General features: G+C 51.0%; 1 protein-coding gene across 1 annotated transcript in view; it reads left to right on the forward strand.

Moving 5' to 3' along the window:
* Positions 1 to 14,377, forward strand: part of LOC121843350 (ephrin type-A receptor 3-like) — a 41,805-nt gene extending 27,428 nt beyond the window's left edge. Inside the window, exons 6-8 of the mRNA XM_042312966.1 lie at positions 9,395 to 9,552; positions 12,052 to 12,177; positions 12,843 to 14,377. Of these exons, the coding sequence (XP_042168900.1) occupies positions 9,395 to 9,476 (82 nt within the window). The 3' untranslated portion in view covers positions 9,477 to 9,552; positions 12,052 to 12,177; positions 12,843 to 14,377. The remainder of the gene's footprint in view (positions 1 to 9,394; positions 9,553 to 12,051; positions 12,178 to 12,842) is intronic.
* The last annotated feature ends 647 nt before the right edge of the window (positions 14,378 to 15,024 follow it).

Below are 15,024 nucleotides of genomic sequence, written 5' to 3' on the forward strand. Positions count from 1 at the left end.
TTATAGTGCACTGTTTGGGGGCCTGGGGAGAGGTACCTGGGGTTAGAATACACTGACAGTCTGGTGGCCTGGGGGAGAGAAACCTGGGGTTAGAGTGCACTGTCTGGGGGCCTGGGGAGAGGGACCTGGGGTTAGAGTGCACTGTCTGGGGGCCTGAGGAGAGGGACCTGGGGTTAGAGTGCACTCTGGGGGCCTGGGGAGAGGGACCTGGGGTTAGAGTGCACTCTGGGGGCCTGGGGAGAGGGACCTGGGGTTAGAGTGCACTGTCTGGGGGCCTGGGGAGAGGAACCTGGGGTTAGAGTGCACTCTGGGGGCCTGGGGAGAGGGACCTGGGGTTAGAGTGCACTGTCTTGGGGCCTGGGGAGAGGGACCTGGGGTTAGAGTGCACTCTGGGGCCTGGGCAGAGGGACCTGGGGTTAGAGTGCACTGTCTGGAGGGCCTGGGGAGAGTGCACTCTGGGGGACCTGGGGTTAGAGTGCACTGTCTGGAGGCCTGGGGAGAGGTACCTGGGATTAGAGTGCACTGTCTGGGGGCCTGGGGAGAGGTACCTGGGGTTAGAGTGCACTGTCTGGGGCCTGGGGAGAGGGACCTGGGGTTAGAATACACTGTCTGTCTGGTGGCCTGGGGAGAGGAACCTGGGGTTAGAGTGCACTGTCTGGGGGCCTGGGGAGAGGTACCTGGGGTTAGAGTGCACTGTCTGGGGGCCTGGGGAGAGGGACCTGGGGTTAGCGTGCACTGTCTGGAGGCCTGGGGGAGAGGTACCTGGGATTAGAGTGTACTGTCTCTGGGGGGGCCTGGGGAGAGGTACCTGGGGGCCTGGGGAGAGGTACCTGGGGTTAGAATACACTGTCTGGGGGCCTGGGGAGAGGGACCTGGGGTTAGAGTGCACTCTGGGGACCTGGGGAGAGGGACCTGGGGTTAGAGTGCACTGTCTGGGGGCCTGGGGAAAGGGACCTGGGGTTAGAGTGCACTCTGGGGGCCTGGGGAGAGGGACCTGGGGTTAGAGTGCACTGTCTGGGGGCCTGGGGAGAGGGACCTGGGGTTAGAGTGCACTCTGGGGGCCTGGGGAGAGGGACCTAGGGTTAGAGTGCACTGTCTTGGGGCCTGGGGAGAGGGACCTGGGGTTAGAGTGCACTCTGGGGGCCTGGGCAGAGGGACCTGGGGTTAGAGTGCACTGTCTGGAGGCCTGGGGAGAGGTACCTGGGGTTAGAGTGCACTGTCTGGGGGCCTGGGGAGAGGTACCTGGGGTTAGAATACACTGTCTGTCTGGTGGCCTGGGGAGAGGAACCTGGGGTTAGAGTGCACTGTCTGGGGGCCTGGGGAGAGGTACCTGGGGTTAGAGTGCACTGTCTGGGGGCCTGGGGAGAGGGACCTGGGGTTAGAGTGCACTGTCTGGAGGCCTGGGGAGAGGTACCTGGGATTAGAGTGCACTGTCTGGGGGCCTGGGGGAGAGGTACCTGGGGTTAGAGTGCACTGTCTGGGGGCCTGGGGAGAGGTACCTGGGGTTAGAATACACTGTCTGCGGGCCTGGGGAGAGGGACCTGGGGTTAGAGTGCACTGTCTGGGGGCCTGGGGAGAGGGACCTGTGGTTAGAGTGCACTGTCTGGGGTCCTGGGGGAGGGGGACATGTGGTTAGAGTGCACTGTCTGGGGGCCTGGGGAGAGGAACCTGGGGCATTGGGGGCCTGGTGGAGAGGGACTTGGGGTTAGAATACACTGTCTGGGGGCCTGGGGAGAGGATCCTGGGCTTAGAGAGCACTGTCTGGGGGCCTGGGGAGAGGGACCTGTGGTTAGAGTGCACTGTTTGGGGGCCTGGGGAGATGTCCAGATGTAGGGGGAGTGGAGGTTTGGAGGGTTGGAGGGTTGGAGGGTTGGATGGTTGGAGGGTTGGAGGGTTGGAGGGTTGGATGGTTGGAGGGTTGGATGGTTGGAGGGTTGGATGGTTGGACGGTTGGATGGTTGGAGGGTTGGATGGTTGGAGGGTTGGAGGGTAGAGGGTTGGAGGGTTGGATGGTTTCTCCTCCTTCACCAAGCTGCCCAGATGTCAACTTCTCCCCCTCTCTCCTTCTCCCCATCTCCATCTCTCCTTCTCTTCTTCTCCCCCATCTCCCTCTCCATCTCTCCTTCTCTTCTTCTCCCCCTCTCCATCTCTCCTTCTCCCCCATCTCCCCCTCTCCATCTCTCCTTCTCTTCTTCTCCCCCATCTCCCCCTCTCCATCTCTCCTTCTCTTCTTCTCCCCATCTCCATCTCTCCTTCTTCTTCTCCATCTCCCCTTCTCCCCCTCTCCATCTCTCCTTCTCCCCCATCTCCCCCTCTCCATCTCTCCTTCTCTTCTTCTCCCCCCATCTCCCCCTCTCCATCTCTCCTTCTCTTCTTCTCCCCATCTCCCCCTCTCCATCTCTCCTTCTCTTCTTCTCCCCCATCTCCCCCTCTCCATCTCTCCTTCTCTTCTTCTCCCCCTCTCCATCTCTCCTTCTCTTCTTCTCCCCATCTCCCCTCTCCATCTCTCCTTCTCTTCTTCTCCCCCTCTCCATCTCTCCTTCTCCCCCATCGCCCCCTCTCCATCTCTCCTTCTCTTCTTCTCCCCATCTCCCCCTCTCCATCTCTCGTTCTCTTCTTCTCCCCATCTCCCCTCTCCATCTCTCTTCTCTTCTTCTCCCCCATCTCCCCCTCTCCATCTCTCCATCTCTCCTTCTCCCCCATCTCCCCCTCTCCATCTCTCCTTCTCTTCTTCTCCCCATCTCCCCCTCTCCATCTCTCCTTCTCTTCTTCTCCCCCATCTCCCCCTCTCCATCTCTCCTTCTCTTCTTCTCCCCTCATCACCCCTCTCCATCTCTCCTTCTCTTCTTAACCCCCCTCTCCATCTCTCCTTCTCCCCCATCTCCCCCTCTCCATCTCTCCTTCTCCCCCATCTCCCCCTCTCCATCTCTCCTTCTCTTCTTCTCCCCATCTCCATCTCTCCTTCTCCCCATCTCCCCTCTCCATCTCTCCTTCTCTTCTTATCCCCTCTCCATCTCTCCTTCTCCCCCATCTCCCCCTCTCCATCTCTACTTCTCCCCCATCTCCCCCTCTCCATCTCTCCTTCTCCCCATCTCTCCTTCTCCCCATCTCCCCATCTCCATCTCTCCTTCTCTTCTTATCCCCCATCTCCCCCTCTCCATCTCTCCTTCTCCCCCCTCCATCTCTCCCCATCTCCCCTCTCCATCTCTCCTTCTCTTCTTCTCCCCCATCTCCCTCTCCATCTCTCCTTCTCTTCTTATCCCCCCCTCTCCATCTCTCCTTCTCCCCCATCTCCCCCTCTCCATCTCTCCTTCTCCCCCCATCTCCCCTCTCCATCTCTCCTTCTCTTCTTCTCCCCCATCTCCCCCTCTCCATCTCTCCTTCTCTTCTTCTCCCCCATCTCCCCCTCTCCATCTCTCCTTCTCTTCTTCTCCCCATCTCCCCCTCTCCATCTCTCCTTCTTCTTCTCCCCCCCATCTCCCCCTCCATCTCTCTTCTCTTCTTCTCCCCATCTCCATCTCTCCTTCTCTTCTTCTCCCCCATCTCCCCCTCTCCATCTCTCCTTCTCCCCATCCCCCTCTCCATCTCTCCTTCTCTTCTTATCCCCATCTCCATCTCTCCTTCTCTTCTTCTCCCCATCTCTCCATCTCTCCTTCTCCCCATCTCCCCCTCTCCATCTCTCCTTCTCTTCTTCTCCCCCTCTCCATCTCTCCTTCTCCCCATCTCCCCCTCTCCATCTCTCCTTCTCTTCTCCCATCTCCCCTCTCCATCTCTCCTTCTCTTCTTCTCCCCATCTCCCCCTCTCCATCTCTCCTTCTCTTCTTCTCCCCCTCTCCATCTCTCCTTCTCTTCTTCTCCCCCTCTCCCATCTCTCCATCTCTCTTCTCCCCCTCTCCATCTCTCCTTCTCTTCTTCTCCCCCTCTCCTTCTCTCCTTCTCTTCTTCTCCATCTCTTCTTCTCCCCCTCCATCTCTCCTTCTCTTCTTCTCCACCTCTCCATCTCTCCTTTCTCTTCTTCTCCCCCTCTCATCTCTCCTTCTCCCCCATCTCCCCTCTCCATCTCCATCTCTCCTTCTCTTCTTCCCCCATCTCCCCCTCTCCATCTCTCCTTCTCTTCTTCTCCCCATCTCCATCTCTCCTTCTCTTCTTCTCCCCCATCTCCCCCCTCTCCATCTCTCTTTCTTCTTCTCCCCCTCTCCATCTCTCCTTCTCCCCATCTCCCCTCTCCATCTCCTTCTCCCCATCTCCCCCTCTCCATCTCTTCTTCTCCCCCATCTCCCCCTCCCATCTCTTCTTCTCCCCATCTCCCCCTCTCATCTCTTCTTCTCCCCCCCATCTCCATCTCTCCATCTCTCCATCTTCTTCTTCTCCCCCATCTCCCCCTCTCCATCTCTCCATCTCTTCTTCTCCCCCATCTCCCCTCTCCTTCTCTCCTTCTCCCCATCTCCCCCTCTCCATCTCTTCTATCTCCCCTCTCCATCTCTCCTTCTTCCTCTCCCCATCTCCCCCTCTCCATCTCTTCTTCTCCCCCATCTCCTTCTCTTCTTCTCCCAATCTCCATCTCTCCATCTCTCCATCTCTTCTTCTCCCCCATCTCCCCCTCTCCATCTCTCCATCTCTTCTTCTCCCCCATCTCCCCCTCTCCATCTCTCCTTCTCTTCTTCTCCCCCTCTCCATCTCTCCATCTCTTCTTCTCCCCCATATCCCCCTCTCCATCTCTCCATCTCTTCTTCTCCCCCATCTCCCCCTCTCCATCTCTTCTTCTCCCCATCTCCCCCTCTCCATCTCTCCTTCTCTTCTTCTCCCCCATGTCCCCCTCTCCTTCTCTTCTTCTCCCCATCTCTTCTTCTCCCCCTCTCCATCTCCCCCCCTCTCCCCCTCTCCCCCCCTCCCCCTCTCCATCTCTCCCTCTGCTCCTCTGAGAGCCCTAAAAACATGATAATACACAGCAGTGGTCTTTCAGAGTGGAAAACAGACAGAAAAGGAGAAAATGAAAAGAGGGAGGAAGAAAGAGACAGGGACAGTGGTATTGTACTTTTCTTTCTCACCTCTCATGTGAAGAATTCTCCTTTTTCTGAATCCTGTCTCTGTAAGATGTGATGATGCGTACACAGGGGTTTTAGATACCAACTCCTCTCCCTGACAACAAGCATGTTCTTTTACTTCCCTCTCATCCTTTCTCATCCATCGATCTCTCTGCCTGTTGGTCCGTCATGAGACTTTACCAAGCGCAGTTAAAAATAAAGAATATAGTAAACAAAGAATCCTACAGAGGCAAGACAAGGTCATCTATAGTTTACCTCTACACTGACACGCTGACTGCTCTGGAGGCAGGGGAGAGAACTTTGCAGATCAATAGTCTCCTCATCCATGCCTGGATGGTGTAATCAGGGAACTGTGTGGGTGTGTGAGAGAGGGGAGAGAGAGATGAGAAGAAGAGGCTCCCTCTATCCTCTCTCCTCTCTTCCCTCCTGTCCTCCTAGTTGGCTCTCAGCTGTCAGACAGGCCTCTGATGATCAGGAAGAGATTCAATCACATACCAGTCTCTTAGCTCTCCCTTTCCTTTGCCACTTCTTTCTCTATCCTCTTCCTCCCGTTCTTGATCTCACTCAGACATGGCCTTGCTGTCCCTGTGGTGAGCTGTCTGGCTGGTTAGTTGTGTTCCAAACAGAAATCATCTATGGGATATTGTTTACTGCTTTGTTAACTTGTCATGGAACAAACATATTCTGGAAGCACAAATCTAGTAGTCCCATAAGCAGTAGGTCTTACCTGTCCCACCCTTGAGAGGTAGCGTACTGTATGTCAGTCTGCCACTCAAATACAGATAACAGACAAACCTCCAAACCACCCCAAATACAGTGTCACTTGCTGTGATATAAAAATCTGTCCTTAACTAAGACTCTAAACCTCTCCACCACCCAAAATACTCAGCCTGAGGTTGGACTTGACTTCCTGCTATTCTGATTAGTTTATTTACACGACTATAAATACACCCCTCTATGGAGTCTCTATGGCAGGACCAAGCCGGTTTCCTGTCCGGTGTTGGCTTGTATCCCCTAGGCTGTGTGTGATCAGGTGCTATGGTCCCAGTCGTCCTATGGTTTGTTTTCTGACTCACAAACATACACACACATGCGTACACACACACACCTATTCATGCCATTATTCCGAATGGCTCCAACACACACACACCCATCGTTGTTTAGTATGAGTCAGGGTTGTTGTTGATGTGACCTAAGTTGGTCTGACCTACAGTAACCTGACCCTGCCTCATGGGGAGGAGGTGGGCTTGTTGATTTGGATGTTGATTGGATATGACTGTAGCAACAGCTGCTTTGCCTGGTGTCAACTGAACACAATACAAAACAACATAATGTTGTTGACTCAGAAGATGTGGAGAGAGTCTCCTGGTATGGAGTTATTGACTGGTTGGTTTAGCAGACGTCTGTCTGTCTGTACAGCCAGAGCAAACATGGTCAGGGTTAAGGACAGACTCGCAGACACAGTCCTCTACCTCACTCTCCTTCTACCTCAGTCTTCCTCTCCCTTCCTCTTCTGCATCTCTCTACTCCCTCTCCCTTCCTCTTCTACCTCTCTCTACTCCCTCTCCCTTCCTCTTCTACCTCTCTCTACTCCCTCTCCCTTCCTCTTCTACCTCTCTCTACTCCCTCTCTCCCTTCCTCTTCTACCTCTCTCTACTCCCTCTCCTTCCTCTTCTACCTCTCTCTCTCCCCCTCTCCCTTCCTCTTCTACCTCTCTCTTCTCCCTCTCCCTTCCTCTTCTACCTCTCTCTACTCCTCTCCCTTCCTCTTCTACCTCTCTCTACTCCCTCTCCTTCCTCTTCTACCTCTCTCTACTCCCTCTCCCTTCCTCTTCTACATCTCTCTACTCCCTCTCCTTCCTCCTCTTCTACATCTCTCTACTCCCTCTCTCCCTTCCTCTTCTGCATCTCTCTACTCCCTCTCCCTTCCTCTTTCTCCCTCTCTCTACTTCCTCTCCCTTCCTCTTCTACCTCTCTCTACTCCCTCTCTCCCTTCCTCTTCTACATCTCTCTACTCCCTCTCCCTTCCTCCTCTTCTACATCTCTCTACTCCCTCTCTCCTTCCTCTTCTGCATCTCTCTACTCCCTCCCCTTTCTCTTCTACCTCTCTCTACTCCTCTCTCCCTTCCTCTTCTACCTCTCTCTACTCCCTCTCCCTTCCTCTTCTACCTCTCTCTACTCCCTCTCTCCCTTCCTCTTCTATCTCTCTCTACTCCCTCTCCCTTCCTCTTCTGCATCTCTCTCTACTCCCTCTCCCTTTCTCTTCTATCTCTCTCTACTCCCTCTCCCTTCCTCTTCTGCATCTCTCTACTCCCTCTCCCTTCCTCTTCTGCATCTCTCTACTCCCTCTCCCTTCCTCTGCTACCTCTCTCTACTCCCTCTCTCCCTTCCTCTTCCACCTTTCTTCCCTCTCTCCCCTCCTTCCTCTTCTACCTCTCTCTACTCCCTCTCTCCTTCCTCTTCTACCTCTCTCTACTCTCCCTCTCCTTCCTCTTCTGCATCCCTCTACTCCCTCTCCCTTCCTCTTCTGCATCTCTCTACTCCCTCTCCTTCCTCTTCTGCATCTCTCTACTCCCTCTCCCTTTCTCTCTTCTACCTCTATCTACTTCATCTCTCCTTCCTCTTCTACCTCTCTCTACTTCCTCTCCCTTCCTCTTCTACCTCTCTCTGCTCCATCTCTCCCTTCCTCTTCTACCTCTCTCTACTTCCTCTCCCTTCCTCTTCTACTCTCTCTACTTCCTCTCCTTCCTCTTCTACCTCTCTCTACTCCCTCTCCCTTCCTCTTCTGCATCTCTCTACTCCCTCTCCTTTCTCTTCTACCTCTCTACTCCCTCTCTCCCTTCCTCTTCTATCTCTCTCTACTCCCTCTCTCCCTTCTCTTCTACCTCTCTCTCCTCTTGCCCTCTCCCTTCCTCTTCTACCTCTCTCTACTCCCTCTCTCCCTTCCTCTTCTGCATCTCTCTACTCCCTCTCCTTTCTCTTCTACCTCTACTCCTTCTCCCTCCCTCTCCCTTCCTCTTCTATCTCTCTCTACTCCCTCTCTCCCTTCCTCTTCTGCATCTCTCTATCTCCCTCTCCCTTTCTCTTCTATCTCTCTCTACTCCCTCTCCCTTCCTCTTCTGCATCTCTCTACTCCCTCTCCCTTCCTCTTCTGCATCTCTCTACTCCCTCTCTCCTTCCTCTTCCACCTTTCTTCCCTCTCTCCCTTCCTCTTCTACCTCTCTCTACTCCCTCTCCCTTCCTCTGCTACCTCTCTCTTCCCCTCTCTCCCTTCCTCATCTGCTTTCCTCTCTCTACTCCCTCTCTCCTTCCTCCTCGTCTACCTCTCTCTTCCTCTCTCCCTTCCACTTCTACCTCTCTCTTCCCTCTCTCCTGTCACTCAAATCTCTACAGAACAGTGCCTCAAGCCATGCTTTTCATCCTATAATTTATTGTTCATGGAACAGCATGAATTTTGATTGGTTTAGATAATGATTTGGTTTAGATTCTAATCCGATAAGACTGCAGTATTGTTGAAATTCTAGTATTTTATTAGAGAAAACAATCGTGTAATTATCCAACAAACGATGCTTGTTTTGTTAATAATAATATTGTTAGAGATTAACGTAAATGTTGAATCTATACATTACAGTTTCCTTTTTCTTTGTCTCAAAGCCCATCCAACACATACATGTCTGGAGCTAGATGGACGTAATGACCTAGAAACAGTGCAAGCTGTCACATTGGGAAATCTTCAGACTTAAATTGTGTGTGTGGCTTTCGCTGGGAGAGCTTGTCCATAACACTCTGCAACAGTACAGGATTGTGGGTAGTCCCTTCTCTCCACAGGTGTTTCCTTCTGGGGAGACCCGTGGTGCATGTGTGTCAGAGTGTGTGTGTGTGTGTGTGTGTTTTTATGTGTCTGTGTGTGTGTGCATGGGGAAATGTGGTTTACAACCTTCTCTGTTCTCTCTTTGCAGCATGTTATTTTATGAGCTTGTTTTCTCAATAATAACAGTTTCAGTCCCTGATGTGATTTGCAGAATCCAGCGTGTGTGTGTGTGTGTGTGTGTGTGTGTGTGTGTGTGTGTGTGTGTGTGTGTGTGTGTGTGTGTGTGTGTGTTGTAGTGCTGGTGGTGGCGGTGGTGGCGGTGGTGGCGGTGTACCTTTCTGGACAGGCAGACAGAGTATCAGCTGAGTGGAGGGAGGAAGTAGTGTGATGTATTTTCCAAGGCTGACCATGCAGCTCTTTGAGGGGACTGTGTCCCATGTAACCCCCCTCAACACAAGGATTTCAAGTATGGCTAGTGTGCCAAATGGCTAACCATGCATGTCCTTTCTCTCTCTCCCCCCCTCCACCTCCACCTCCAGGCCAGCCAACCTGCTTCTGGACAGGAGTAGTTCTGAGGTGGTTCCATCGTTGGACACCATGGGGATTGGCTGGACAGCGTGAGGACTCTGCCCTGTAAGGAGGCCTTCTCTGGGGTCAGCTACAGCTCCTGTGACACCCTGCCCAAGACCTCCGCAGAGTAAGACTGCTTCTTATGACGCTCTGTAGTAACACTCAGACTCAAGCTTACAGGACTCACTGAAGACTCGCTGAGGAACCAATGGTCCAGTGAAATGTACATTGTCCAGCCAGTAGCAAAATGCAAGTTGTTGTATAATATGATTTAACTTTGTATCTAACAAATAATATTTGACAAAATATGGGAATACCCTGAATGTTTTCTGTGAGTGCAGCAGGGAGCGAGGCCCTAACAGTGATTTAAAGAGCTCAGACAAGACACTTAAAACAGGACATTTCCCTGAGAAAGTATCTCGTGCCACAGCAGCCCAGATTTAATACAGCACCCCCCCACACTGAGACCCCAAAATGTTTTCAATCTGCCTCCATTACTCGGAGGCACCACTGTGGGTCTAATCTGTTATCCATGGATAGCAGTGTTTGATTGTAATCTGTAATGACAGCGCTTTAGCCATGTTACGCAGAGATCAACCATACCGAGGGAGAGAGAGAGGAGAGAGACATCTTGTAAAATCTAAGCTCCAGTTCTGACAGGATCTACAGGCTGTGAACAGCTTTAGTAGAGTGTATCTGGCTGAATCTATGATCACAGCCCCCATGCACCCCCGTGCACCCCCGTGCACCCCCGTGCAACTCATCGCAACCTCTCTCTTTCATAATCAACCTCTATTTGGGCTCACGGCTCCACCATGTTGCTCATATAGGTTTCATGGGAAATGCAGTGATTTGGCCGCTGGAGGCTTTCTCTCTGTCCCTTTCTTTCTATCTAATTTCCATCTCTCATTTTCCTCTCGCCCTCTATCTCTTGCTCTCTTGCTCTCTTGCTCTCTTGCTCTCTTTCTCTCCCTATCCCCTTCCTTCCCCCTCCCTCCCTCCCTCCCTCCCTCCCTCCCTCCCTCCCTCCCTCCCTCCCTCCCTCCCTCCCTCCCTCCCTCCCTCCCCCTCCCTCCCTCCCTCCCTCCCTCTCCCTCTGCGGGAGGATGTGGCCTTTGGGGACCTGCTGTTGTGTTAATTGATGAGGTATTTGACAGTGTAAATAATTTGACAGTTGTAATCAGGCTGATCAAAGCAGATGTCTGGGTACTATGCTCTGGTCTCCCTAACACACTGGGCTACACAGCAGTCACACACAGTCACTACATACTACACACAGTCACTACTAACAAAAGGCCCAGGCAATAATGTCCACGTTGCCTTTTGTTCTGATGTCAATATAAATAATGAAATGCAAATAGCTACTAGATTACCTCCTCATCCATGGCCTAGTTTAATTGCCTGAGAGAGAGAGAGCCTGATCTATCCAACAGAACAATACCTTATAAGGAGCTCTCTCTCTCTCTCTCTCTCTTTCTCTCTGTCTCTCGTCTATTATCAGCTAGTTTCTCTAAAACTATATACTGTTGTAGCAGCACATTCTCTTACAGGAAGAGTTTTTTCTCAGGACAATTAATCAATTAATCAATTTCATCAATGAGAGCTTCCCTTAAACCAATCACTACAGAGGCACAAAAAGGCTTGTTTGCAGACTCAGTAGAAATACCACATGCAGTATTGATGGAATACATCACAGATGAACTGTATAGCCTACATATGGTTTCTGATAACAGGATCATTCTACAGCATCTCTGATTCTCCTCTCATGGATCATAACTGGATCAGAACAGGAATTGGATCATGTGTGTGTTTTAATCCTCCAAGGGTATACCTCTGACACACCCAGCCCTTGACCGTAGTATACCAGTCTATTGATTAGTAGTATCTTAATTCAGTCCTTCATATTCAGCAGGAGACTACCCCTGGCCCATTGCTCTGACCTCTGTCTGCCAGACGAAACTAATCAAACCCTATACCACTCCTTAATCCACTGACACAATATACTTTTAATGAACGGACGGAGATGTGGGTTACAAATGGAGGTTCTGAAAGTTCTGAAGACGGGTTGTCTAAGGTATCAGACTTCCTTCCTTCTGCCATTTCTCTGTCTCACTATCTATGATGGGAAACCTGACGAGTCCACTCGAACCACTTGTGGTAACACACAGCAGCAGGGATGAAGTCTCTGTGTGCTCTCAGGATGAGGAGCCTCTTCAGAGTTCTAGATGAGACAGCCCTTTCTGTCTGAGTGGCAGTTAGCTGCTGACTGTAAACACTACCACCATATCCACCATGGTTCTCATTGATCGTGTGTCAGAGGAGGAATACAGCGGTCATACGTTTGGGCCCTGGTCTACTTAAACACATCCACAGTCATTCGTTTTTATCTCTTTTATTGCATGAGTTGTTCACTGTCTAGACTGTTTTCTGTTTATGCCTCATACTTTATGTATTCACGTTTTATGTTGTTTATTTATTTATTTGTAACACGCTCTTCAGGGTGTTAACGCTGTGTACCCATAAGCCTTTTTCAGAGACTGTTGCCAGTATGGCTGTGTGACGTCCATTAGCCTGGGAAACTTTATTCACATTGCCTGGCCCTGCCTCCTGCCTGTCTGTACTGTAGAATCTGTCTGACAGAGGTCCAGCACCACGTCACAGCAGCCACCTGCCCAGAGTGGGAGCCTTCAATGGGGATCACCACCCTCTAACCCCCTCTCCTCTCCATCCCCTACTCCAGAGACACCGGATGGTGGGTGGACCACTGTGCACTGTCTGGCTGCCCTACAAACTATAACCCCATGCTTGCATCAAAATAACTTTCTCAGGAGTTTTCCTGTTTTGTGTTGTGTGTACCCTACAGACTAGCAGAGAACTGAAGCTCAGTGTAAAACCCAAGCTGTGTTAACCTAGCGGGTTTGAGCTGAGCTGTTTCTTTACTAATATGCGTCTATAACCACAGTCACCTACAGGAGCCGAGCTGAAGATATCTTGTCCACTGATGTCCCATAATATCCCACTGCTGGACCTAATATGCTGGACCTAACATACTTGTTTGAGTTGTGTGTCTTCATGAAGTGCTGTGTGTAACCCATGCTGTGTGTGTGTTGTGATGAAGCTTGCTCTAACCAGTTGATTTAGTCTGCATTTATTATCCATCTATTTGTACCAGTGCTGCTCCCTCCCTTCCAAACATACACACACCACTAAGCATGACCAAAAACTGCCCAACGCCACTCTCCCACAAGCTAACTAGAGAGCTCTGGCAGCACATCAACCTTGTGATTGACAGGCCAGCAGAAGTGAGAGGGGGAGGGGGAGGGGGGCAGCACTGACCGCATGTCATTAATGTCACTGTGTGTCACATACTGAAGCACTTACTCTCTCTCTCTCTTCCCCCCTCCTTTCTCTCTGCAGGGACCTAAAGAAGGTTGGTGTGACTATCGTCGGCCCCCAGAAGAACATTGTGAGCAGTATCAAAGCACTAGAGAGCCACAGTAAGAATGGCCCTGTCCCAGTCTAACTCAACCAAGCCACTAGAGATCCACAGATTGGCTGACTGGCTGCCCTCTGGCCCCCGTTCCATTCTGAATGAAGCCCGTCTGGCCCCCGTTCCAATCTGAATGAAGCCATTCTGGGTCCCAATCCATTCTGAATGAAGCCCTTCTGGGCCCCGTTCCGTTCTGAATGAAGCCCATCTGGGCCCGGTTCCATTCTAAATGAAGACCCTCTGGACCCCGTTCCATTAGGAATTCAGCCCTTCTGTGCCCTGTTTCATTCTGAATTAAAGCGTCTCCTTTTCAGTTCCTCCCTCCACATCTGTGGACGTTTCAGTTAGGTTCATTCCACGAGGGAGACCTCCCCTGTCGAGGTGTAGTGATAGGGAATGAAGGAGGGGAGAGGACGGCTCATAGCACTTAGAACAGCCCTCTGATCTCTGTAACATGCAGGAGGAAGTCCCAAACTAAAGGAGGAAGTAGACATTAGAAAAGTGGTGCAGCGGAGGACAACAGCTCTGAGGTTTGATGATGTCACCATGATATCATGCCCTTACCCTGAATCCAGGGCAAGCAGTCAGACCGACAGACAGACCAACCCTTCGACACTCCGCACCATTGCTGAGATGCCTTACTGAGAACACAGGAAAGAGGGAGATAACCTGGCCTTGGACCTTAAGGGCACGAGGATAAAGGGCTGGAGCTGGGATTGGAGAACCTGGGACAGCAGGGCCCTGTGTGTGACTTATTGTGGAAAGGGGCTTGTTGAGAACTGAAGCAGTCGTGATCTGATCCTGTGGATTTGACTGACAGTTTCTAAGCTCTGGAGAGGAGAACTTTAAATGCCTTGAGTAGAACAACGCAGACAGCAGCAGCAATCCACATCAACCTGGAGCAGACGAAGCACACCTGGAGACTCCCACCACTGAAGACCCCACTCTCTCTCACAGAGAAGGACTGATACTACTCTGTGTGTGTGTGTGTGTGTGTGTGTGTGTGTGTGTGTGCGTGCGTGCGTGCGTGCGTGCGTGTGTGTGTGTGTATGCACCCATGTCTCTGCATGTGAGTGTGAAGGTATACTCAAGAGAAAATCAGCTTGAGAAGGAAGCCAAACCATTTGATGGGCACCCAGACTAGAATAAGCCATTTATCCCATAGCTATAGACTAATGTCTGCAAACAGTCAATGTCAAACAGAGAGCAATAATCATAACAATCAGTTTATCAGTTTGATCAACCTGAAGTCATGAGTCTCAGACCTGTACAGTTTGCTCTGATGGTAAACAGGACATATCAGACCACAGAACTGTAACTAACTACTACCTGTCTGCTTATCATACATACAGTTGAAGTCGTAAGTTTACATGCACCTTAGCCAAATACATTTAAACTCACTTTTTTTCCTGGCATTTAATCCTAGTAAAAATTCCCTGTTTTAGGTCAGTTAAGATTACCACTTTTTTTAAGAATGTGAAATGTCAGAATAATAGTAGAGAGAATTATTTATTTCAGCTTTTATTTCTTTCATCACATTCCCTATGGGTCAGATGTTTACATACACTCAATTAGTATTTGGTAGCATTGTCTTTAAAAATTTTAACTTGGGTCAAACGTTTCAGGTAGCCTTCCACAAGCTTCCCACAATAAGTTGGGTGAAATTTGGCCCATTCCTCCTGACAGAGCTGGTGTAACTGAGTCAGGTTTGTAGGCCTCCACACACTTTTTCTGTTCTGCCCACACATTTTCTATAGGATTGAGGTCAGGGCTTTCTGATGGCCACTCCAATACCTTGATTTTGTTGTCCTTAAGCCATTTTGCCACAACTTGGATACTTGGAAATATGCTTCGGGTCATTGTCCATTTGGAAGACCCATTTACGACCAAGCTTTAACTTCCTGACTGATGTCGGGAGATGTTGCTTCAATATATGCACATCATTTTCCTGTCTCATGATGCCATCTATTTTGTGAAGTGCACCAGTCCCTCCTGCAGCAAAGCACCCCCACAACATGATTGGGATGGTGTTCTTCGGCTTGCAAGCCTCCCCCTTTCCCTCCAAACCTAACGATGGTCAATATGGCCAAACAGTTCTATTTTTGTATC

This window comes from Oncorhynchus tshawytscha, unplaced genomic scaffold (genome assembly GCF_018296145.1).
Source record: "Oncorhynchus tshawytscha isolate Ot180627B unplaced genomic scaffold, Otsh_v2.0 Un_contig_4629_pilon_pilon, whole genome shotgun sequence".
Classification (NCBI taxonomy): Eukaryota; Metazoa; Chordata; class Actinopteri; order Salmoniformes; family Salmonidae; genus Oncorhynchus; species Oncorhynchus tshawytscha.